Genomic DNA, 25,258 nt, shown 5'->3' with positions numbered 1-25,258 from the left:
TAAAAATGTTATTAATCATGAAATTAACATTTCACATTAGTTGGCTACATGTATTTCTTTTATGATTTGTCTTTTCATGTTTTTAGTTTTGTCTATTTCAGTGTTTTTTAATTGCTTTAGCTTTGTTTCTTTGGGGAATATTAATACTTTATTAATATTAATTTATTAATATTAATGTTGCTGTTTGCTTTTTAATTTAGTTCCCCTTTAGTCTTCAGATTGGATTTGAGGTATATATATTTTCAAAGCATATGGATCTAGTAAGTTGATGTGTAATCTTAAATAATATATCCTCTTCTTTGAAGAGAAAGTAAATAGATGGATAAAGATCATGTATTTGAGTTTGGTTTTCATGCATTGGAGTCATGAAGAGTAAGGAAATTGCTCCATGCTTTATGTTGAGCTTCTAGTTTATAGTACTAATGTGTAGTCATTTAAGTTATCCATTAATAGAAAAATTGTAGTGGCCCTTTTTGAAAAGTCATAGCATTTACAGTTAAGGACAATAACATTATAATTTAAAAAGTGCCAGCATTTGGGAATTCTTTACTTTAATTATAACTTCCCTTAGAGTCGAGTCAGATGACCAACCATGTGTTATTTTATAGACTTTTCACATGATTGAGCCTGTGTTGCCATAAGAAGGAATGGAATAGTCATTATATCAAAATTGGGACTATAATAGCATGAATTTCAAATGAGGAAAGTAATGAAAGTGTGCATGGGCAAAAATGCCATTTTGGGAGAAATCTTAATTGACAAAAGTACCTATTTTTGTTTCTCAGGGATGTTTCGGAAGGATGAAGAACTGACTTCCTCACAGAGGGATTTAGCTGTAAGGTACGTGCCTTTGCATCGTATCCTGTCATGCTTCCCGCGCCTCTGCCTAGGACCCACATTCCTCCTGTGGCTGAGGCTCACTAGTCCTTCTAGAGGTACTTATTTCTGAAAATCAAGCCTCACTCCCTCCACGCACCTCCCTCCTGCCAAAGCCTGCTGGGTGGGACTGGGTATCCCCTCTAAGGCTCCTGCAGCACCCTGCCCATGTGGTTGTACATGTATGACTCCTGTGGGCCATGAGGCTAGCTGCTAGTTTTTGTCCCTGTGAGACTCTGAGTTCCTTGAAGACAGGAGGATAGTATCGTATTCATGTCTACCATCTAGTAATTACTGGTAGTAGTTGCAGGTACCATTTACAGGCCAATAACTTGATGGCAGGTACTGGGCTAAGATGTAATGCATTAATATAGCACATAGATACCATATTTTGAAATAATAAAGAACCAGTCAGATAATTCTCATTATTATTTGAGGAATTCATCTGGGATAGTCTTCTACTTCCTTTATTGAAGGCACTCTGATGACTAATCTAAGGAGTGGCTTAATTTCACAGGGTCCATCTCAACCTAAAATAATTTGAGATGGAATACGCATTACACTTAAAGAAAAATTATCTGTGGATTACCTTGTTTCTAAATCTAGAATGAATAAGTGCGTAACTGCTAGAAGAATGAGATTGTCTGTGATATTATTTAGAACTACACTAAGTATTCATTCATCTTTGATCCCCATGTCTTAGGGATCTTTTTATAATTTCCCCATCTTTAAAAATGTTCTATTCTGATATCCTCTATAATCAGTCTTTATATAGCAATAAATACACACTTGAGTATACTTTTCTGACTAGAGGTTAATTTGGTCTGGGTTCTTTGATCTTTAGGAGCCCTTGGGCTATCCCAGTAGCTACTCATTTATACTCAGCCCCCATTTCCCCCGTGCCTTTCACATCGAGAGAGCAAATCCCCAGACCTAGGTAACCCAACCTCTCCACCTACCTGAACAGTGGAAGAAAGCTGAGTGGAAAAACATCTTCTTGCTGACTGGACTCATTTTGAATTTGTTACTCCAAATTTAAAATTAGGATTCTTAGTATTGCCAGTGGCTCGATCACATTTCCTTAGTCCAGTCGTTTCCCACACTCTCCTAAGATGATATATTCCCCTTTCTCCCAGACTTTTAACACTCTGTCCCCGCTACTTATGTTGGTAGCAAAATTTTATTTTTTGGAGAGAAAAAAAAAGCAATCCTACTTTGATTCTGCAACCACCAAATCTACAATGATGCCTGAATCTCTAACACAGTGCTCTGCCTTCTTTCCTGGTATCAAATACTAGCTGTCCATAATCTAAGGCCAGCTTCTCACTGTGGCACAGAGTCCACTTCCTTCTCAAGGATTTTGCTATGTCAGTTACTCCTGTCTGTTCACTCACCGATTTCTCCCTCTCCGTTGGGCCATCCCCACCACCTGAACAGAACAAACTGATGGCACCTCTCATTCCTTTCTAGCCATCACCCCGTTATTGCACACTCCTTTAGAAGAGCACTTCTTGAAGGCTTTGTCGACATTCAGTGTCCTTCCCATTCTCTCCTCAACCCCCTGCATTAAGGTATTTGTCCCTATTCTTGGTCTGAAATCATTCTCTCAAGATCGCTCTTAGTCTTGGCCAATTTCATTGTCAGCCTGTTTGCATGATGCTGAACCTCAACAGCACTGGCCAGCTGGCCACTCTTCTGAAATACCTTCTTCACTTCCTTCCAGGACACTCCATTCTTTCCCTTTTTCTCCTCCCTCACTGGCTCTTTCTCTTTCTTCTTCTGAATCCTCTGACCCTGCTTCTGCCTTACCACAGGAATAACCTGCTGTATTCCAGGACTCAGACCTGGACCTCTCCATTTTCTCCAGGTGGTCACATCCATTGACTTTAAATACCATCTTCGTGTTTGAAGTCTTCTAAATTTATATTCCCGCACAATCCTGTCCCCTCAGCTCCAGCCTCATTTATCCAACTGCCGTTTTAAGGTCTCTACATGGATAGTGACAGGCAGCTCAAACTGAACATGTTCAAAACAGAACTTCTAATTTGTTTCCCTCTTCCTTCCTCCTCCACATCTGTTCCTCCACCATTATCACCTACTTAGTTAGTAACAGTGGCATTATCACTGGTGGCTTGGGGGGACTTCCCTTTTCTTATAGCAAATACACTTCACCAGCAAGTTAAGTTAGCCCTTCCTGTAAAATTCATCTCTGATCTGACTGATTTTCACCACTTCCACAGGTCACATCCCAGCACAAACCCTCATTTTCTACTTGGTCTGCTGTGGGAGCTTTCCTACCTGGCATCCCTATTTTCTCCCATCCCCTGTGCAGCCTACTTTTCAGCTAGCGGCCAGAGAAGCTTTTAATGTGCATTGGATTATATTATTCCCCTCCCATGATGAAAATCCTCCAGTGGCTTCCCCTGTAATTTAGAATAGAATTACAAACCCCTGGCCACAGCATATAAGGTCCAACGAGAGCCCAGAGCTCGCCCACGCTTCCTCACTCCATCCATTCTTTACTGTGCAAACCACTCTATCAAAAATACCCCTCCCTTCCTGCCATCGCTTTCTGTCCCTTTGCTCTGCTTTGTTTTCTTCAATAGTAAGTATTACTGTCTGATGCTATACAAGACATTTGTTTTAATTGTCCCTCTCCCTGCCCCTCAATGTAAGGTCATTGAGGACAAGAACTTTGTCTCATTTATTGTCCCCGTTATCTAAGTTTTGATTCATTATTTGGAGTGATTTTGCCTCCAAGAGTCAGACATTTTTGGTTGTTACTGCTCAGGGGGTGGTGTTACTGACATCTGGTGGGTAGCGCCTAGGGGGCGCTGCTAAACACCCTGCAGTGTGCAGGAGGAGCCCACAACAGAGAACTAGGGGTCCAAAGTGTCAATAATTCCACAAGGAGAAGCCCAAACTTGAGACAGCCATAGTTGATATCAAATAATTATCAATGGAATGAATGAATGAATCAATCAATCTTTTATTTGATATTATGCATTACAATTAAATTTAATTTCTGATTTTATAAACAAGTGTAGTAATTTACTTCAGTACCTAAAATGACTTGTTGTTTGATATGACAGTGGAGCCAAAAATTACTTAAGCAAGTTTCATGGTTAAGAACCTCCTCCTGTCCTTGCTAATGGTGATACATAGTTGACTTGGTGTTAAAATAATTGGTATTGAGAATGAAACTCTGTTGCTGGAGTACAAGGAGTTCTTTTGTACCCTTGTGACTGCAGGGTACTTACCCCCGTCTTTGATACAGTGAAAAGGCATGCTGTTTCATCATTAAATAGAAATAACTAAAAGAGAAAATCTGCCAAAAACACTTTCTGTCATCAATTTCAAGCCCTGAAAAGAAAATACTTAAGGTTCAAGACATTTTTAAAAGTGGAAAAATAATTCTGGAAAAGTTAGAAAAGTAGTTTTGGCTGAGTGGTAACCTAGATAGTATCAGATGGGCAGGAATCACTATTTTGTTCTATGTAATTTCTCAAAGAAAAATAATATATGCTAAGCTAGGCAAGGTGGTGAGTGCCTGTCATCCCAGCTACTCAGGAGGCCAAGGCAGAAGGATTGCTTGAGCTCAGGAGTTTGAGTTCAGCCTGGGCAACATAACAAGACCTATCTCTTAAATTTTTTTAAAAAAAATACATACTGTTATGAGGGTATTCTCTCAACCTCTCTTGTCCACAAGAGTGTTTGTATATTTTAAGGAGATAGCTTATCCTATTCAGAGAGGAGGAGGGACTGTGACATGTTCAAGAAGCCTGCCTGCTGTGCTCAGGTGCAGTTGTGGTTTCTTTGTGATGGCTTATAATTGACAGTAGACTTTCTTAATGGAACTGGGTTTTTTTTGTTTTTTTTTTTAAATATACACTCCTTATTCATTTATATGATAACATAAATAGTCTAAACAGTCTCTTGTATTAACTAACTGTTTTCACCCTGTTACCTGTAGGTACCATGTATCATTTGGACAGACCTCTAAGGAGTGGAATTAAAAATGTTTTGAGACATTCTTGACTCCCTTTTCTCTTCCACCCCATAGCCAATGCCTCAGCAGCCTTCAGGCTCCACTGCCAGGACACGTGCAGAGCGTCTGCCCCCTCCTCCAGCCATCGTCACCTCCTGCCTGGAGACTGCAGGAGCCCCACACGTGGGCTGGAGTGATGTGTTTTCAGCCATAGGTCTTTTAAAACCCTGCTATGTTTTTTCATTTAAGTCAGAATAAAATCTAAAGTCCCTGCCATGGCTAGTAAGGCAGGCCCTGTCTGGTTCAGCTCAGCTGTCTGCCCTGCTCCTACTTCCTCTCCTGGGACCACTCTGCTTCAGTCCCATGGTCTCCTTGCTGCCAGGCATGCCCAGCTCAGGGGTCCTCACACATCATTCCCTCTGCCTGGAATCCCTATCCACGTTATTCCTGTCACTTTTTTCTGGTTTCTGTTCAAATGTCACCTTACCAGAGAGGCTTTCCCTGACTTCTTAATATCGTAAAAGAGTTCCTTCTTTTTGTAGCACTTAGCGTCTCTGAAAATATTTTTCATATATTTTATTATTGCTTTCTGCAACTGGTATGCAAGCCATGTGGATGTAGGATTGTCTTCTGTTTGTTTCCTGCTGTATCCAGGCCCTGGAGCATGTGGGGCACATGTTGTACAGCATGTGTTTGTTACAAGAGCAAATGATTGCCTGGGAAGAGACAGCACTTTATGGATAGTGCACCTGTCTTTGATTTGTTTCATCATGAGAAATCTAAGTCGAAACCTTCATATTTGCCCATAAGGATCTGTAAATAAGCTCTTATTTAGACACACTGTTAAGCATGACTGTGTCCTGAGCCTGAAAATTTTTGTTGTGTGGGTGCAAATGAAAATTAAAGCTTGTCTTATTTTGGAAATGGGGAACAGTGAGGTGGATGATTATTCTATCAGATGTTCTGAAAGCTTACACTGCATCTTACTGGTTGCATGTCTTTTCATTGCAGGCGCATGCCAAGCCTACTGGAGTATTTGAGTTACAACTGTAACTTCATGGGGATCCTGGCAGGCCCACTCTGCTCTTACAAAGACTACATTACTTTCATTGAAGGCAGATCATACCATATGACACAATCAGGTGAAAATGGAAAAGAAGAGATACAGTCTGAAAGAACAGAGCCATCTCCAAATGTAAGGTCATGAGATTTGTCTAGAACCTTCATAGCATGTATTGGTTAGTCTTATTTATTTAAAGTTACAAATATTTTCACGTTTCGAACTTATCCATGTATTTCTTTAAAAATACTTTTCAAGGTAAATGACTCTTCATACTGTTACTTAATGGTGATATCTAGTAGAAGTACAGTCATGATTAAAGAACATAAATAAAGTCACTTCAGAAAGTATGTGCTGAATTCCTTCGTGAGAATAATGCTTTATAGTTACAGGGAATTTTACAAGAAAGCTATTATTATGGAATTGGCCAGCCTAATGATTTTCCAGGCCCACCCTCCCTCCTCCCTCCCTCCCTCCCTCCCTCCTTCCAACTCTCCCCCCTCCCTCCTCCCCTCCCTCCCTCCCTCTTTCTGTCTGACTGTCTTAACCTCTGCCTTGTGTTCCAGCAGATTGTAAACACTCTGTATCCTCCATTTCTTTTTTGCTTGCCCCCTCCTCTTCTTAATTATTGCCAGTTGAAATCTTTCTTTCCTTTAAAGGCCTACTTCAAATATCACCTTTTCCACAAAACAGCTCCTTATTCCCACAGTGAAGAGATTAGTAATATTATAAAGATATTAATAATAGCTAACACTTTGACAGTGCTCACCGTGTGGCAGGCTCTGTGGTGTGGACCTCACACCTCTGTTTCAGCCCTCCGTCATAGCAGTCGTACAAGGCAGGCACTGTTTTTCTCACCATCTAACAGATGAGGAAACTAAGACTCAGAGGCTAAGTGGTTTGACCAAGATTTCCCAGGCTAGCAGTAGAACTGGAATTCAAACTAGTGCAATCTGGTTCCAAGTCTGTGCTAAGTTGCCTTACAACCAAACATAACTTTTACTTTCTTTGAGCCACTGGGGTACTTGAAACTGCTGGGATACTGCTTCATAAAGAAAGGCATTGATACTCTGTATAGGCTAAGTTTCTGTTAGACTTCATCTGGTAAAATCTAAAGTTTCCATGAAAAAGAAGAGACCAATCTGGAAGTCTGTGAATTGAAGGAAAGGGGCTAGTGTGTTTTCCCTGAATGTAGGGTTTAGAGCAAGGGGTGACCTCCCTTATCCTGCAAATCTACCACCCTCCACTGTGTGGGCAACAAAGAGTGAATGTAGAAATGTGCCTGCCTTCGCAAAAGATAGTCTATTGCCTCTTTCCTACCATGTGGCTCATTGTATTTTATACCAAAATGGTGTTTTTCTCTTCATATTTTCTATTACTGGTTAAGTGTTGAGAAATGTCATATCAAACTGGGTGGCATTCCAGACTTGAAATTGGTGTCTTTTCATTGACTATTTTGTATCTCCAGGGTGACCACTTAATCTTTTAGTGGTCTCCCTGCTGTAAGAGAAAGTAAAGACAATTGTAGACAGCATCTTAGAAGTTTATTCTAGAATGCTAGAAGGAGAATGAAAGCCTAGGAATCAAGGTGCTGGACTCTCAGTGACCAGTTCGGCTAATCATTTCCGCACATCGCTTAATGTGTATGAGTCCCTCTCTGCAAAAGGAGAATGAACTGTATGAAGATCAAACGATTTTGTAAAATACTTGAAAATATCAAATGTTATAAACGTGATAGTAGTAAATCAAATTCGACAAAGAATAATACACATGTATATATTCTATTACTTCACTGAGTTTTTATGGGTTTTACTCTCATAAAATGTCATTTTCCTCTTTTGGGTTATAGACATCCTAAATCAGAGGTTGTTGATAATGGCAAATATTCTTAATGTGTTTTCCCACCATTTTAATAATATATTTTATTTAAATTTTACATGCATATACTTTATAATGTCAAATAGTGATAGTCAGTAATAAGTCCCTCAAATGGCATTTAGATGCTCCTTGTGCATCAGTGGAGTATGTAGATTATTGGGATCCAAATGTAGATTATTGGGATCCAAGGATGCTCATGGAGCCCACTGGCTCTTCTGTCAGGGACCTCTCCATTGTCCTGTCCTCCGTCGCATCAGTTAGGATATGGGTTTGGCTGCTGAAACAAGGACCAAAATAACAGGAACTTAAAGTAGAAATTTATTTTTATGTTACATGTGGGACACTCACCTGTAAGCAGTGCATTAATAACATGGGGGCCCCCATGGTGTGAGAGATCCACATTCCGTCTTCCCTGTATAGATTACTTTTGCTCACATCCTATTGGCCAGACTCTAATCACATAGCCACACTTGGGTGTGGTGTACCATAGGCGCTGATGTGTCATCGTTAGCTAGACTTCCAAGCAACCAAGAGAAATTTCTTTTTCTGTGCAGGAGGGGAAGGAGGGCTCCCGGGTAACACTTGGCAGTCTCTGTCACGACATATGTAGGACATTTCTCTGGGGCTCTTCATTTTTTTTTTTTTTTTTTGAGTGAAGAATTCTTCAGTATTCTGCCTAGGACGTACAAACTTGACTGCTGGGACTCTGGGTCTGGGCAGGGGAAGTGGGTTGAGGATATCACCTCTCGGGATACCAGCTATCTTTGTATTCTCTACATTTTCATTGCAGTACCGTATCCCTGCCCTACTTCAAAACCATATAGTCTAGTGGCTACGGGTTTCATATTATATTGCTAAAATGATATGCCTCATTTTAAAATTAAAATATGGGGCCATTTATTTCATTTTGCTTCATTTATAATTACTATTTTTTCTCTACTGTTTTAAAATCTTATAATTCAAATGTAAGCGTAAGATATTTGGGAGGCACTAAGGAAAAAGTAGCCTTATTTTATTAAACGACAATGGAAAACGAGAATAACAGCTGCTGCACGAGTCCTTGAACACTGAGTGCCACCTTGCAGGAACAGCCCAATCATAAAATATTGCTTCCAAAAGTGCAGTGCATCCGGCATATGCTTTTGGCACTATTACATAAAGTGTTAAAATGTGGCACTTCATTGATAAATTACTTCAGTTAATTTGAATACTATTTGGTTACTGTATGGATCACTTCTAAATCCAGTTATTTTGTTGCATACTTCATCTGGATCTAGCCTTTTCTCCGCTTGTTTCTTTTTCTTCATAGCCTATATAATCTCTATTATACCAAATGAAGTTGAAATATTCTGGCCTTCTACAAATACAAAAACAGCATGAGTTGTAAAAATACAGAATACCCTGAGTTGGTAATGTAACCTTACCGCAGTGTTGCTAAGAATAGCCTCTTCTTTCACCAGTCTTTTATGCACATTTTATTCTTCTCAGGTGTGTAACTCTTTTGGTTTTTATTATTCTTGAACAAAGTTGTGTTAACTTTCAGATTTACAGAGATGCATAGATTGTTTATTGTAAAAATAACTTCCATGAGATGCCTAGAATTTGGAAAATATAGAAAAGACACAATGGAAAAAATATTATATATATTTATCCATATAAAATTTACTGCCAAAAGTAATTAGTTATTTTTTTTGTATTGACTTCCATTCACACTGATACACTAATGCTTGCTTTTAGATTTCTTGATTTCCCGAAAGTTCTGAATACACAAATAGAGGTTTTAGTATGAGTTGAGCAGTAACCCTTAGGTAGTACTTAGAGAGTTGGAAAAGTTCATACCATGAGACTATGGAAAACTTTAAACGCCAAGTGCAATTTAGTTCTTGAATTTTGACCAGAAGAATTGTAGGACTGATGTTGAGGAAGATCAATCTGTTGATAATACATAGAATGAATTAAAAGGAGCATGGATAAAGTTGATGAAGTCTCGCCTTGCACTTTTCAGACTGCGGTAATTCAGAAGCTCTTAGTTTGCGGGCTGTCCTTGTTATTTCACTTGACCATCTCGACAACATTACCTGTGGAGTACAACATTGACGAGCATTTTCAAGCTACAGCTTCATGGCCAACAAAGATTATCTATCTATATATCTCTCTTTTGGCTGCCAGACCCAAATACTATTTTGCATGGACGCTAGGTAAGTAACATGTAAATAGACTTCTTTGTGTCTGTGTTGAAGCAGCCTTACCTTGTCGATAGATTGCTATCAGGGCGCCCTCTTGAGGATACATAAAGACCAATCGGAAAAAATTAGTCATCTATGTAGAAGACACAGACCTCACAGTTCAAATGTAAGGATATTCTAAAAACAGAATCAATTTTATTATAATACAAAATAAAAATCAATGGATCAATGAAAATACAACAGATATTTGTTGAATGCCTATTGTATTCTAGATTCAGTGCTAGCCAGAATAGATACTATTATGTATATGACATAGTCCTTATTCTCCAGATGGTTATAATTTAGTATGATTGTATTCAGCTTATCATTATCATACCTGTTAAATAGAACGTTAACCAAGTATAATATGATCAGTAGTTTATCAGCAAAGTGAATAAAATGATATTGGCACACTGATACGGGGTTATCAGTTATGCCAGGAGATTCATCATTAATTTTTTGTTTGCAATTATGACAATTAAAATGATACTTAGGGTACTTCTGATCCCCAACCCCAGTATTTGGTTTGAAAAATGAATTCAAGACCAGCCTGGGCAACATAGTGAGACCCCTGTTTCTACAAAAAAATTGTTAAAAATCAACTAGGCCTGGTGGCGTATACCTGTAGTCCCGGCTACTTGAGAGTCTGGGGTGGGAGTACCGCTTGAGCCTAGGAGTCTGAGGCTGCAGCGAGCCATGATTGTACCACTGCACTCCAGCCTGAGCAACAGAGTGAGACTTTCATCTCAAAAACAAAAACAGAAAGATTGAATGTGATTTCAGCAATTGAAAAATGGCTAGTTTTGCACTTATGAGCAAGGAGACATGGAGCTATCTCGCTTTCCCTGGCAGATGTTACCAGGGGCATGTAGGAGGGACCTGCTCAGGTGAAATGGGCTTTCACAGGGCTTTGCCTGCTCTGCAGAATGAGCCACAAGAGGCTTCAGGTAGCCTGATGGCCTGATCCTGTGGCGGAAGAAGATAATTCTGGCCACATTTTGAAGGTTGAACTGAAGTAGAGAGAATTCCTTCATTGAATAAATTGAAACCTCTTTTATGTATGTGTTGTCTTTTTTATCTCACCCACAAGATTGTAAGCTCCTTTATTCTTATGATTGTCCTGATTGCCTTGTTTATATTTGGTACTCAACGAATATTTGAATGAATGCACGAAGAAACACATCAACCAAACGAGGGCGATAATTAGGTTTGGCATTTTACTCTCAGTTTTATTTTGATTACAATGAAATACAGTTTGAGGCTGGAATCAATCATTATTTTCAATCTTTCATCATACAAGTGTGCATAATAGTATCATTAAAAGTTACTTTAACCTGGTGAGTTAATGGCCAATGAAAATAGAATGTTACCTTATGGATTTTAATCTAATATTTCTTTAAGGATTGAACATTTTTATTGTAGCCAAATTTAGACATCAGTAATATCAAATGAGATTCTTGTACTACTTAAATTCTGACTTTAAATTGAGACTGAGAACTTTCCCAAACACCTGGTACTTTTAGGGTTTTATAAGAATTGTGACCTGTTTGTTGAATCACTAGATTTATAGAATTACAAGAGTTCTGCATGTTTTTGGATTTGGTTGGACAGCTTATTGTTGAAAATCTATCAAATGGAATGAGGTCATTGAATTTATAAGGCTTTTGAGAAAAATCACAAAATCTCTGTAAATACGTAAAAATACACAAGATTCATCATTAGGCCAGGAGCAGTAGCTCACGCCTGTAATCCCAGCACGTTGAGAGGCTGAGGCAGGAGAATGACTTGAGGCCAGGAGTTTGAGACCAGCCTGAGCAACATGTTAAGACCCCATCTCTTCAAAAAAAAAATATTAGCTAGGTGTGGTTTTTTTAAATTAGCTAGATGTGGTTGTGCATACCTGTGGTCCCAGCTACTCAAGAGTCTGAGGTGGGAGGATTGCTTTAGTCAGGGAAGTTGAGGCTGCAGTGAGCTGTGATCACACCATTACACTCCAGCCTGGGTGACAGAGTGAGACCCTGCCTTAAAAAAAGAAAAAAAAAAGAAAATTCATCATTAATTTTTTGTTTGCAATTATGACCTTAAAATGAATCTTAGGATACTTATCGCCAACCCCAATATTTGGTTTGAAAAATGAATCTTGTGCATTTTTACATACTTACAAACCAAAGAAAAGGTGAGTTAATTCATTTTCCCTGATTCTTCCTTAAAGAAATAATCATATTAGAATATATATGAATGACAATTTGAAGTTGAACTATATTTAAAGAATTTTTAAGAATTTTTATCTGTAAGGCAGTAAAGTTACTTCATTCAATAAATACTTACACTGTGTCTGTACTGTCTTAACACAAGTAATGGTTGAGGTCCTAGTAATGGTTAAGCCCTGAAGTTCAGGTGTCAACTCTGTCAGTGGAGAAACCAGCTGTGGCTCAGCATGCATGTGCCCATGTTCATCTACGCCCCATTACCTTTTTTTAACTGTCCATTTGGTTGTGAAATTGGAATTTAATGATCTCTGGCGGTTCAAAAATCTGTTTTTGGGAAATCTAACAGTTCCAAAATTCTTTAATTTTGTTTTTGTATTTTGTTAATAATTAAGATAATAGTATGAATGTATTCTGGATCATGTGGACAGTTACTTTCTGATTTTTGTGTCCACATGTACATTTTTCAAATTATAATTTCATGGATGCTAGTGGATAGGCAGACTGTATTGTGTTTAATTCCTTAATTCAGGGTTCTCAAATAGGAATCAGGTTTCTTGTCTCCACAGCCCTGTGGCCCTGCCCTCTTCTTCTTATCATCTCAGAAAAAGGATTTATTGGGATCTGAGCAGTTTTTTCCCTCTAACTCAAGTTTGAAAAACAGCACGTGTAGGGACAGATTGAATTGATGTTAATGGTCAGTTACTTGGAAAATTTCTATATAATGGCAACTTGGAAGCTCCCTTGGGAGTTACGTTACCTGGGGTAAAGATTAGGCGGAGTCTGTGGAGGGAGATTGGGGGACAAGGGACATGGAAGATGGACACCCACAGTTTGATTTCCCCAGTTCTCTTCTTATTTCGTTGCTGTTGGCCATACCCTGAGTCAATCTTGTTGCCAAATGAGAAGGTGGTTAGGAGTTTCATTGCTCTCAGATCACAGTAGGCTAAAAAAGATGGAGAGGGTGAATGCATGAACAAATCAGAAGTGGTGGCAACCATGCTGGAGGGAGGGAGTTCCCAGCAGCCATTTATATGGGTATGCTGCCCATGTGGTTCATAGAGTTTACTTTTAATTCTGTTGAATATGTTACTATGCTTACCTTAAAGGCTCATATTTATGTGAATTGAACAAAGGTGGCTGACCTCATTAAATCTGACAGAGTAGTAAATCTTGTTTATTCTTTTCCCCCAAAGTGTAATTTTTAAAAGGTTTGATGTACTAAAATACACTAATAAACAATAAAACAATTTCAAGATACATGTTCGTATAGGCATATTATTTTGCTGGGCTTTGATGGATTTCAGTTTGTTTATTCTTTGGTCATTATACAAATAGCATAAACAGTTTTCAAGTTGATTGGAAAAGGGCTCATTTGAGGCAGAAATTTTCTTTGCAGCTTAATCAAGCCCTTACATGAAGCAAAAATGACTAATTGAGCATTGTGGTGAAAAGGATTAGAAAACAAATTCTGGGTTGGGTTCTGTAGCTCATGCCTGAAATTCCAGCACTTTGGGAGGCCAAGGTAGGAAGATCAACTGAGGCCAGTAGTTTGAGACCAGCCTAGGCAACATAGTGAGACTCTATCTTTACAAAAAAAAAAAAAAAAAAAAAGAAATTAGCCAGGCATGATGATGCACACCTGCAGTCCCAGCTACTCAGGAGGCTGAGGCAGGAGCATTGCTTGAGCCTAAGAGTTCAAGGCTGCAGTGAGCTATAAACCTACCACTCCAGCCTGGGCAGTGACAGAGGGAGACCCTATCTCTATTTTTTTAAAATTCTGGAGACATAAAGTTCTGGTGAACCAAGAAAGAAAAAAAATGGAATGAAACTATTGTGCCTCACTTATATATTATTGTTTATAATAAAGTTCAAATATATGATTAAAAAGAACATGGTGCTTCCAGGGCAAAACATCCACTTAGCAATTTCTTGGCAGCTGGTCGAGCATACTCTGCTTCATTCCACTGGCACAGCTCATGTTGGGGAGCATTTCCTGTATGAGTCTTCGCCTTTACCTATCGGTCCTCAGCAGCTTTTAAACTCCGCCTACCCTCAACTCACTCATAATGTCTCATGTTTTATTGACTAATTGTCCTGGATGTGTTATTTTCATTGTACGTGATATTGTTTCTGACCTAAAAATTAGAATAAATCTACTTTTACTGTTTAAGAATAAAAGGTGTAATAACATATACCTTCTGGGAGAATATGGTAGATTATTATGGAGATAATTAATACTTTCTTAAAAATTTTGTTTTCTATAGCTGATGCCATTAATAATGCTGCAGGCTTTGGTTTTAGAGGATATGACAAAAATGGAGCAGCTTGCTGGGACTTAATTTCCAATTTGAGAATTCAACAAATAGAGGTGAGTCAATCATTAAGAAATTAGTTACTATATTTACTTTAAGTACTGTAGTTTGCTTTTACAGGTTATGCTGTGATGTTCTAGGAGTGGTATTGAAGGGTCTTTAATATTAACACTCGTTCTTTCATGTAACAAATATATATTGGTTGTCAACTATGTGCCTTAGTCACTGAAGACAATGAATAAGATAGGTACAATTTAGTTCCTCATGGAGCTTTAATTTCCTAGAGGTTACAGAGTAAGGTGAAATAGGTGGTGATCAGAGAGGGGTAAGGGATGTGGGTGTTCATGAAACACCAGCTTCTTCGTTTAGGTGTTTGAGGGAAGAGAGTCCTGAAGAAAATGGTGCTTAAGCTGAGTCCCAAAGAAGTATGAGACAGCCGGACACTCCAAGTAGGGGGAGCAGCCTGGGGGCCGAGAGAACGTGTGCAGCTCGTGTTGGTTAGTAGTTTAGGGAGCCATGAAGGGTGATTGGGAAAGTGGATGCCAGGCAGTCACATTCTTACAGCCATGTAAGAGTTTTGAACTTTCTTAAAAGAGCAATGGGGCACTAAGGATGGATTATATATATAGCCAAGTGAGGTGATCATATAGGTGTTTTAGAAGGATCTGGCATATAGAATGTATTTCTCTCCAGAGGCAGAGATCTCTGTTAGGAGGATGTTTTGTTAATACAAGTTGATGGTGACCTAGCAACATACTGCCAGTGGGGCTAGAAACATGTAAATATATTGGATAGCTGAGTAAGAGACTCAGCAGAACTTGGTGATAGATTGGGATCAGCAAGAGAGAATGAGTTATGAATCAGGCCCAGAAATCTGGTTTAAACAACTAGGGTTATGGTGATACCTTCCACTTAGGTAAAGAATGGAGAATAGATGTAAGTTTGAAGGGACAGGTAGTATCTTCAAGTCACAGACTTACTGAGTTGTCCACCAGGCAAATCATGGTCAGACACTCAGCAGAGGCACCTGAGCCTGAGAGTGAATTCTGGGAACTATCAGCATGTGGCAGTTCAAGCCCTGGAAGAGAGAATGAGAAGAGGTGAGAGTCTAAAGGAGCACCAATACTGAGAGGCTGGGCAAAGGAAGGCAATTCAGGAGTAGCCAGGAAGAAAAAAGGAGAAAACCAGCTGGGCACAGTGGCTCACACCTGTAATTTCAGGACTTTGGGAGGCTGAAGCAGGCAGATTGCTTGCGCTCAGGAGTTTGAGACTAGCCTGGGCAACATGGCAAAACTCCATCTTTACGAAAAATACAAAATCTAGCTGGGCGTGGTGGTGAGTACCTGTAGTCCCAGCTATTCAGGAGCAGGAGGCTACAGTGAGCTGTGATCGTGCCACTGCATTGTAGCCTGGGTGACAGAGCAAAACTCTGTCTCAAAAAAAAAAAAAGAGAGAGAGAGAGAAAACCATTGTTTTGCTAGCCTGTGAAAAGGATCATTCCAAATAGGAGAGATTACCAAAACTTGAGGTGGAGGGGTCAAGCTGGACCCTCTGATGAGCCCTAATGTTACTGAAAGTGGACAGTCAGACATTAAGTGCCAGAGATGGAATGCCATAAGAAAAGCAGTGCCATCACTGAAGTTTGCCAAGATAGCCAAATCTGAATCGATCTCTAGATCCTTCTAAATTTAGAGGGGATGTGGAGTATTATAGAGAGTCTATTAAACACCAGATCAGTTCAAAAGTGGGAAGTTCTTTGGGACATACGACCCAAGCTATTACAGATTAAAAAAGGCTTTGGCCAAATGCACTGTATGAACCTTTTTTGGGGTCCTGATTGACAAACCAACTGGAAAATGCCTTTTAAAATAATCAGGAATATTTGAATACAAAGGGGGCTTAGATGATGTTGAGGAATTATTGTTAATTTTGTCTGATCATGGTTTTTTAAAAAAATCTTTATTGGACGTACATTCTGAACTAATTGCAGGTGAAATAAGATGTCTGGTATTTGGTTTGAAATATTCTTAACAACAGTGTTGTCAATAAAAATGGAGGAGAGGGAGGAATTGGTCATTGTTGAAGTTGAATGATGGATATACCAGTGTTTCTAACCTTTTGTTTATTATTAACACCTTAAGGAGACTTTTAATTAAGACACTCTTTTCCTAATAATTTCCCCCCTGAAATTTTAATACTACAGATACACAGTGTATCTGTATACCTATTGATATATTACTGCATGTATATATATATTCTTTATACATAAAAAAAGATATTTTTGCCCCTTAAGAACCAATTTTTATCCTCCCGGGGGCGCTATCACCCCTGCTGATAGTGCATGGCATAAGAAAAAGTAAAGAAAGGAATTAATTTATCTGAAGGAAAAAATGGTCATCAATGCTAAGTGCCACTGAGATACCAAGTAAGAGAAGGACACAAATGCCTGCATCATTTATGGTTTTATTTATTTATTTTTTTTGAGAGGAAGTGTCATTCTGTTGCCCAGGCTGGATTGCAGTAGCGGGATTTTGGCTCACTGCAACCTCTGCCTCCCAGGTTCAAGCGATTCTCCTGCCGCAGCCTCCCGAGTAACTGGGATTCCAGTCACCTGCCACCACACCTGGCCAATTGTTGTATTTTTAGTAGAGATGGCGTTTCACCATGTTGGCCAGGCTAGTCTCGAACTACTTGACCTTATGCGATCCACCCGCCTCGCAAAGTGCTGGGATTACCAGCATGAGCCACTGCGCCCATCCTTGTTTATGGTTTTATGAACAACAGTTTCAGGAAGGGCCAGATTACACAACTCCTAGGAGTTCATTTTCCACAAAGGGAAGAGGGTAGAAACAGGGCAGTAGCTAAGGGGAACAGGGAATTGAGGAGAGCTGTTTAATTTTGTTTTAAAATGGAGAGATCGAAATGTGTTTACTGAGTAGGAGACGATTTGAAGGGGAGAGTGTGAAGCTCTCCCTACAGTTGAAGGAGAGAGAGATCTATTGATCAATGAAGTCCCTGAGAAGATGGAAGTGGAGAGACTGGCGCTAAAGGAGAAGGGCCACCTCTCCTGTTATAAAGATAGGAAGGAGGGCAGGATAAGTGTGTGTGCAGCTGAGTGTGTAATTGGATGGTGAGAGTTTGGAGTCTGATGATTTTATATCATCTCTATAAAGTAGGAGGCTACCTTACCTGTTGTGAGGGAGGAAGGAGATGATAGGACCAGAGATATAGATGGGGTATTAGGTTGAATCGTGAAATTGCTGACACTTACCTCTTCTTGATTTTATTTTAAAAGAAGAGAAAAGAAAACTTCAAATTGTTCAGTCCAGTAGCTTTTTTCAGGAAGAGGGGAATGAACTAGTTGTCTAGGAAAACAGGATTGTTTGGTAGGTTGAGGGCTCAGTTGTGGTGGAGAACCATGAACTTAAGACAAAGGTCTGGAATGTGGTGATACTCTGCACACAGCGTGCAGATGTTTCCAGTGGGGTGGCTGGGCAGTGTAGTTGATCTGGAGTTAGGGTTTTGATAGGATGGTGAATGAAAGGAAAAGAAACAAAAGCATTGAAGATTATGACGTAAGAGCAGTAAATAATGGAACACAAAATCTAAAATAGTCAGAAGTGAAGACCAGAGAAAGAGACAGTTACACAGGACAAAAGGAGACAAGCTGGAGACCAAGGGCTCCCTCTAAGATCAAACAACAGCTTTAGTGGGAGTAACTGGGAAGATAGGAGGCCCTGAGAGATCTGGGTGGGCAGATCTACTCTTTCAGGGGCAGCACAGAGCCATGCAGCCCCAAAATTCAGGGTAGCCAGGGCACTGAGAGACAACAGCTGGGCGGGTTGTTGCGCTAGATGTTCGCTTCACCCAGAACCATGGCAGAGCTTGGCTGGAAGGAGGTAATGAAGTGGGCACCCCAGTCTTCAGTGTGAGAGGGAGGCCATGAGAAGGCATTTGTACACTCTCTCAGGAATTCCTTTGGAAGAATTCCATGACATCCCTTGTAAATGTTAACATACAGGAGAAAATGGTGGCAATCCATTTACCTCGTAGTGTTCCCAACAATAAACTTCTCTTACATAGAATGATGTTACTATATTAGAAAAACAGGATTAAGGAAAGAGAAATCACTATACTACCGTCGATGTTAAGTAATTTTTTGTTTTAATATTTTAGCATAATAATATATTATTACTTATATTTAAAGCTTCATTATTTTGTGACACAAAGAAAAAAGTTGCCTTTTTTTTCAGATGTCAACAAGTTTCAAGATGTTTCTTGATAATTGGAATATTCAGACAGCTCTTTGGCTCAAAAGGTGCGTTCCTTCAAAAACAATCTTTAGATGTGCTTTGGCATCTAGTTCTTAAGGTTGAGCTTCACTGAATTCAAGTTCTTGATTAAATTAATGGTGTTGAGTGACATTGTGACCTCAGTGTCACCCGGGAAACACTATTGGCCTCCTCCTAGGCAAGTCAGTATAGAATCAGAACTGTTTTGGCCTGAGTCCCGAATGCAGCTCTCCTGCAGGTGCAGCTATCCTGCCCTCTCAGCCTCCTATAAAGGCCTCCACCAATGTTGGAGGTCACCAGTGTCCTCCTTTGCAGCTCCTGATCCCATTCAGTAGAGATGTGGTTAAAATTCAAAAGTGCCTGCACAAGCACGGTACTTGTGCCCTGCGTACTCCAGAACAGTCCCAGTTTTAAAGATTTCAATTCAACAGATTTTTATTTGTTAGTCAAGGGATTCAAAGACCAGTAAGACAAAAAGACCTAGCCCCTGAAAGTGAAAGAGTTCACAATTTTGTTGAAGACACGGCTGTGTAATCAGACACGTGCTATTCCCTGTGGTGAGGATTAGGAGAGAGAAAGCAGGACCAGTGAGGGCACAGAGGGATGCAGGAGGAACTTCCTGGACCTGGTGGGTGCTTGAGCTGAGGTTTGTGTCGGGAGTGTGTCTCGTGAACAGGGTAGAGGCAGCCCAGGCTGAGTGGAATAACAGGTGTGAAGGACAGAGCTGGGGAACGGCACAGAACCTCCCAGGGATCTCTTACCATCCCTGTGAGCATGTTGCCCTATCTTGAATTTATTTCCCAAGAAAAGGCCCCTATAGTGATAAGGAGCTCAGCAGCCTTCTTTTATAGTGTCCTTTTTTCAATGACAAATTAAACATCTTTATCCCTTGAGATGGCTAGCATGTGCTATCATCTCTTCAGAGTTCCTGCCAGTCTCCCAAGGGGCTGCAGATCCTCTGAGCTAATCTGTTGTGTTATTTTTTGTTATTGTTATATTTTAAATTTGGTACCTTAGGGAAACTTTATTTTCATATGAGTTCTCTACTCCTGTTAATAGGAAAGCTCAGTCTATCTGTCAGAAAGAGTAGTGTTATTAGGTCAGTTGAAAGTTATTGATTTTTTTTTTAAAAAAGTAATAAAATAATGTAGGATAAAAATAACCTTAATATTAGTTAAAATTTATTCTTTTTGTAAATTGTAGAGACTCCCAAATACTAGAAATGATCATTTTAGTTACTATATATACCAGTAAGAAGATGGGAATTTATGTTCCTAAATTTGACACTTAATCACTGTAGCCTCCCTGAGATCATAGCTAAGTTATTGCCTAAGATAAGTTGTATTTGTTTCTCTAGTTACCCTAAATCCTGTCAGGTAATAAAAGAATGATCATTGCAGGCTTTGTAAACTCGGGTCACTCACTCCACTTGGCTCTCCATGTTTTTCATGGTTTCTAGGGTGTGTTATGAACGAGCCTCCTTCAGTCCAACTATCCAGACGTTCATTCTCTCTGCCATTTGGCACGGGGTATACCCAGGATATTATCTAACGTTTCTAACAGGGGTGTTAATGACATTAGCAGCACGAGCTGTAAGTATCAAGAATTTTATTTTACAATTCAATGGTCCACTTGAACTGTTAAAAAGGCTGAGTACATCTCTGTTAGAAGGTTGATCCGCTTTCCTTGGCCATGATCAGTATTGTCCTTTCCACTAGAAGTGAGGTGTGTAAATGCATGTTTGCTGAGCACACACCACAGGCTAGGCTCCATGCCCAGTTCCTGTGAGGAGAAAACATGTTTCTGTGTGCCTGGCAGGTAGGAGGCACTCACAAAATGTTACTTTGTCTTTACAGAATTTTCTGAAGGAGAGATAAAAACTGAGTTAAATAAAGATGATCAGAATGGGTAGGTTTATTTTAGAAATGTTTCCTGAAAGCTGTAACCTTTGAGTCCTCTCTGAGATGAAGAGTCGACTGTGGCTAGGCCAAGATGGTGGATGAGCTGTGGCCAGGTAGATGCCACACTAGAAGTGGGGCACCGTTCTTTAGTGTATTTGCCTGGATAGAACCTAGAGTAATATTTTGGGAAACGTTGAGAAATTAGGTTGGTGACATGAGAGAGGTAAGGAGAAGGGTAATTTAGTGTAAGCCCTTGAAAACCAAGGAATGTGACATGACAAAAACCATGTTTGAACAAGCTGCTTATGGTACTTAGAGGTAAGAGGGCTTCATTTAACAAACTAGCAGATATTTACTTTCCATTTTAAGGTACTTTGGGGTGGATAAGTTATGTGTGTGTGTGCACGTGCATATGCAGCACAAGGCGTGTGTGACAGATTCTATGGGTGTTATAAGTACTAAGTAGCATAGGTGTTCAGAGATGGAAGAAATCTCTTTTGGTTAGGTTAACTAGAGATGGCCTCATTAGAAAGGTGTTTGGATCCGGACTTTGAGAGATGAAAGTTATTTCAATAGTGAGTTAAGCATGATGGGGACAAAATGACATTCTAGGCATGGGAAGGACATTAGCAAAACCAAGTTTTGAACACCAAGCAGAGAAGAAGCCTAATCCTATTCTGTCTGCAATGGAAGGGGGTCAGGTATAGTTTTTAAGCGCAAGAATGGAATGCTGAAAGCCCATACCCCAGGACAAATGGATTTGGTATTGGTGGACAGGATGGAATCAAGAGCAGGTGACTGCCATGGCGGTGAGCTAGGCAGGAGATAGCAGTGCCTAGCCACTAAGAATGATGGGCTCTGTGTGGAAGGGCAGTAACCATGCACCAACTCACCTCTGAACAGTACATGTGGTGTTTTCAAAGCAGGGCTGTGTCTCACCTATATAAATATATTTGACAAGGAAAATGTTTGGTTAAGTTTGAACATTTCAAAACTGAAATGTTTTGACTGTTTTGAAAGCTGACAAAAAAGGTATTAAAACAGTGATATTTAGAAAACACCATTTTTGAGAAGTTTTTCCCAGCTTCCGTTAATGAATAATGTGTGTGGATGCAAATTATTTAAGTGCTGTTCAACCTAAGCTCTCAGTGTGGAATACTTTGTTTTTCACAAATGCGGAGGTTAAATAAGAGTTAAGGATGAAGGTAAACTAAACTTTATTTATATACTATATTTTACCATATATGATTTAAGGGATCTCTAGGCAGTGTTGTCTTAAACTTTTTTGGGGGAAACTTTTTAATACAGAATCTAATCTACAGAAAAGTTGCAAAGAACTTCTATATGCCCTTTACCCAGACTCATTAGTCATTTATGTCTTCCCTGTGGTTTTCTCATCCCTTCTCTCTCTCTCTTTTATATACAGTATGTACAATGTGTATTCACTTTTTTGGAACCAACTTTTTCCATAGTAGCAGTGCCATTGTACACTCACGCCAGCTACATATGAGAGTTTCAGTTATTCCACACCACATCCTTCAGTTGATATCACCAGTATAATTTCATAAGTAATGTTAATGTAAAGACACAGCAAATATTTTTGTTTCTTTATTTCAGATGAGAAATAACTTTAGACATTATTTCATCGAACCTTCCCAACTTAAATTATTGTATGATGTTATAACATGGATAGTAACTCAAGTAGCAATAAGTTACACAGTTGTGCCATTCGTACTTCTTTCTATAAAACCATCATTCACATTTTACAGGTAAGTGTTACTCTTAAAACTTTGTCAGTGGGAATAATTTTATTTTTAAAAGAAAGGTTCTTGTTATTGGGTAGAATAGAAAAATAGTGCCACAGCCACATTTCCTGCTGATAAATGCATTATCAGTTATGTTTAATCCTGAGCCAATCAGTTCCAGCATTTTTCTGTGGAATGACTCATACCACTCAACCCTCAGATGAGTGATTTAGACAGAGAAATATCAGCTGGGTAACCAACCACTGCCTCAAACCTCTCCTAAATTTAACAAAAGTTTCTTAGTTTGATTGTCCTGAACTTCTTTGGGGAAAAACCCAGCTCTTTACAAAGGATTATTAATTATCTTAATTTCTTTAATCAAAGGAAAATAAATTCTGTTTTATCTGTTCCTTTTCACTGTGTCTTTTATGTTTGATTGATACTGTGGTGATCTGTATATTATAGAAATTGTCCTGTCTCGCATTCCATATTTTTATAATCTACTTACCTCCTCTACCTGCCCCACCAAATTCCACTCCCTTATATTAGATAGTGATATTCTAGAGATCAAAAATGTTATTCTTTTATAAATTCTTTATTATTCTAGCATTTAGAATGACCTAGCACAGAGTATATAGTCAAAAGATTATTGAATCAAATATGACAATAATTATACTGGAAGACATTAAGTAAGTCCTGCTAAGGGTTCCATTTTAGGAAAATTAGTAAATGTTTAAAAATGTGATTGGGCTGTTGGTTAGATTTTCTATCCCAGGTACTTTGCTCAGAATTACTTTAATTTACAGCTATAGATACAGTTTAGGTTACATTTTGTTTATGTTTAATTTGAGGAATGATGTTTCCAATAATATTTTTAATAATACTGCTTTTCTTTTTCATGAAAGTAACCATCAAGAAGCAATATTGCTTCCCTGTCACTCACTTCATTAGAATATTTGTAACTTAGAGACAATAAATAGCAGGTGAGGCCAGACTAGTAAAAGTTTTAACTATCTCCACATTTTCTTTGTTGACTCAACTTTTAATTCTCTGGATTGGGGAGATTTTCAGATTGCTACTGCTATTAATACGTAACTTTTTGTTTTTATTCTGTTTAACCATGGTCTTATGACTCTTACAAAGGAATGTAATATGCTATCTAGAATCAGGCATCTAAGCAGCCTGGGTTTATCCAGCGCTATAAATACCCACTGGCCTACACTGTCAGGTTTCTTCAACTGAGGGGGAAGAATAAAAGAAGAATGTAGTAAATAAATACATCCTAAGGTGGGCCACGTGACATTCTGACAAGTGTGCAGTTATTAAGGATTATTAATTATCAAATTTTAATAAACTTTTTCCCTTTTTATTTTAGCTCCTGGTATTACAGCCTGCACATCCTTGGTATCTTAGTAGTATTGTTGTTTCCAGTGAAAAAAACTCAAGGAAGAAAGAATGCACATGAAAGTATTCAGCTCTCACAATCCAAAAAGTTTGATGAAGGAGAACATTCTTTGGGACGGAACAGTTTTTCTACAACAAACAATGTTTGCAATCAGAATCAAGAAATAGCCTCGAGACATTCATCACTAAAGCAGTGATGGGGAAGGCTCTGAGGGCTATTTTTTAATGTTAACAGAAACCAATCTTAGCACCTTTTCAAGGGTTTGAGTTTGTTGGAAAAGCAATTAACTGGGGGGAAATGGGGCAGTTATAGATGAGGAATTTCCTGTACACCAGATTGGAAAGAGAGTGAAACAAGCCCTCCCATGCCATGTCCCTGTGGGCCATGCCTTATGTAAGAATATTTCCATATTTCAGTGGGCACTCCCAACCTCAGCACTTGTTCGTAGGGTCAGTCGCGTGCCCTGTTGCTGAATGTATGTTGCGTATCCCAAGGCACTGAAGAGGTGGAAAAATAATCGTGTCAATCTCGATGATAGGGAGAAATTAACTTTTCCAAATGAATGTCTTGCCTTAAACCCTCTATTTCCTAAAATATTGTTCCTAAATGGTATTTTCAAGTGTAATATTGTAAGAACGCTATTGCAGTAGTTGATGTTTTGTGCTGTAAAGGAGTTTAGGAGGAATTTGAAACAGGATATTTAAGAATGTGGATATTTTTTAAATGCAATAAACATCTCAGTATTTGAAGGGCTCTCTTAAAGTATGTCAAATGACTACAATCCATAGTGAAACTGTCGACAGTAATGGACACCAAATTATAGGTAGCTTATTTTGCTGGAGGGTTTAATTACCTTGTGCAGTCAAAGGGCACTTCCAGAAGGAATTTCTTAAAACATAATGAAAGGTTTGGTAATGTGATATTTTAAGCTTACTCTTTTTCTTAAAAGAGAGAGGTGACGAAGGAAGGCAGGAATGAAGAAGCGCTGCGTGGCCTCCAGTGGAATGCACAGGGTGGAGATGTGGATCTGCAGGCTGCTTCTCCCCCACGCCAGGGCTCTGTGCCATCATGTGAGACTTAAAAAAAAGCTTGGATAACTTTGTGATACTTCGGACTTTTAAATGAAATTTGTTGGACATAAATTACGTAGAATTAGAGGGTTTGAAAATAATATTGGTAGGTTGCTCAAAGGTTTTGAAAGAGAAATTGCTAGGTAGGTTACTATCTGGCTAATCAGTTTCTTATCCTTGACAGTTTAATTCATATTTGGGAAACTTTTAGGGAAATGAAAACTAAAAGTCATTGAGTCTTGGTGACATTTTTTGAGAATAATATAAATTCATTTTCAAACTCTTCTCACATTAAA

At 39.0% G+C, this 25,258-nt stretch overlaps 1 protein-coding gene across 3 annotated transcripts in view; it reads left to right on the top strand.

Annotated features, from left to right (window-relative positions):
- The window catches only part of MBOAT2 (membrane bound O-acyltransferase domain containing 2), a 135,763-nt gene extending 111,118 nt beyond the window's left edge, over nucleotides 1–24,645 (top strand). For 2 of the 3 annotated variants that reach the window (XM_012438854.3, XM_064363831.1), the window contains 8 exons: nucleotides 786–840; nucleotides 5,876–6,059; nucleotides 9,808–10,000; nucleotides 14,502–14,605; nucleotides 18,803–18,867; nucleotides 20,301–20,433; nucleotides 22,360–22,511; nucleotides 23,863–24,645. In XM_012438854.3, the coding sequence (XP_012294277.1) occupies nucleotides 786–840; nucleotides 5,876–6,059; nucleotides 9,808–10,000; nucleotides 14,502–14,605; nucleotides 18,803–18,867; nucleotides 20,301–20,433; nucleotides 22,360–22,511; nucleotides 23,863–24,088 (1,112 nt within the window). In that variant the 3' untranslated portion in view covers nucleotides 24,089–24,645. Of the gene's footprint in view, nucleotides 1–785; nucleotides 841–5,875; nucleotides 6,060–9,807; nucleotides 10,001–14,501; nucleotides 14,606–18,802; nucleotides 18,868–20,300; nucleotides 20,750–22,359; nucleotides 22,512–23,862 lie in introns of all 3 variants that reach the window. The other variant, XR_002478239.2, reaches the window with a different exon arrangement.
- The last annotated feature ends 613 nt before the right edge of the window (nucleotides 24,646–25,258 follow it).

The sequence above is a fragment of the Aotus nancymaae genome, unplaced genomic scaffold (genome assembly GCF_030222135.1).
Source record: "Aotus nancymaae isolate 86718 unplaced genomic scaffold, 86718_ANA_hifiasm-v0.15.2.pri h1tg000057l, whole genome shotgun sequence".
NCBI lineage: Eukaryota > Metazoa > Chordata > Mammalia > Primates > Aotidae > Aotus > Aotus nancymaae.
Note: the sequence above shows the minus strand (reverse complement) of the source record. Positions and strands in the feature narration are given on the sequence as shown.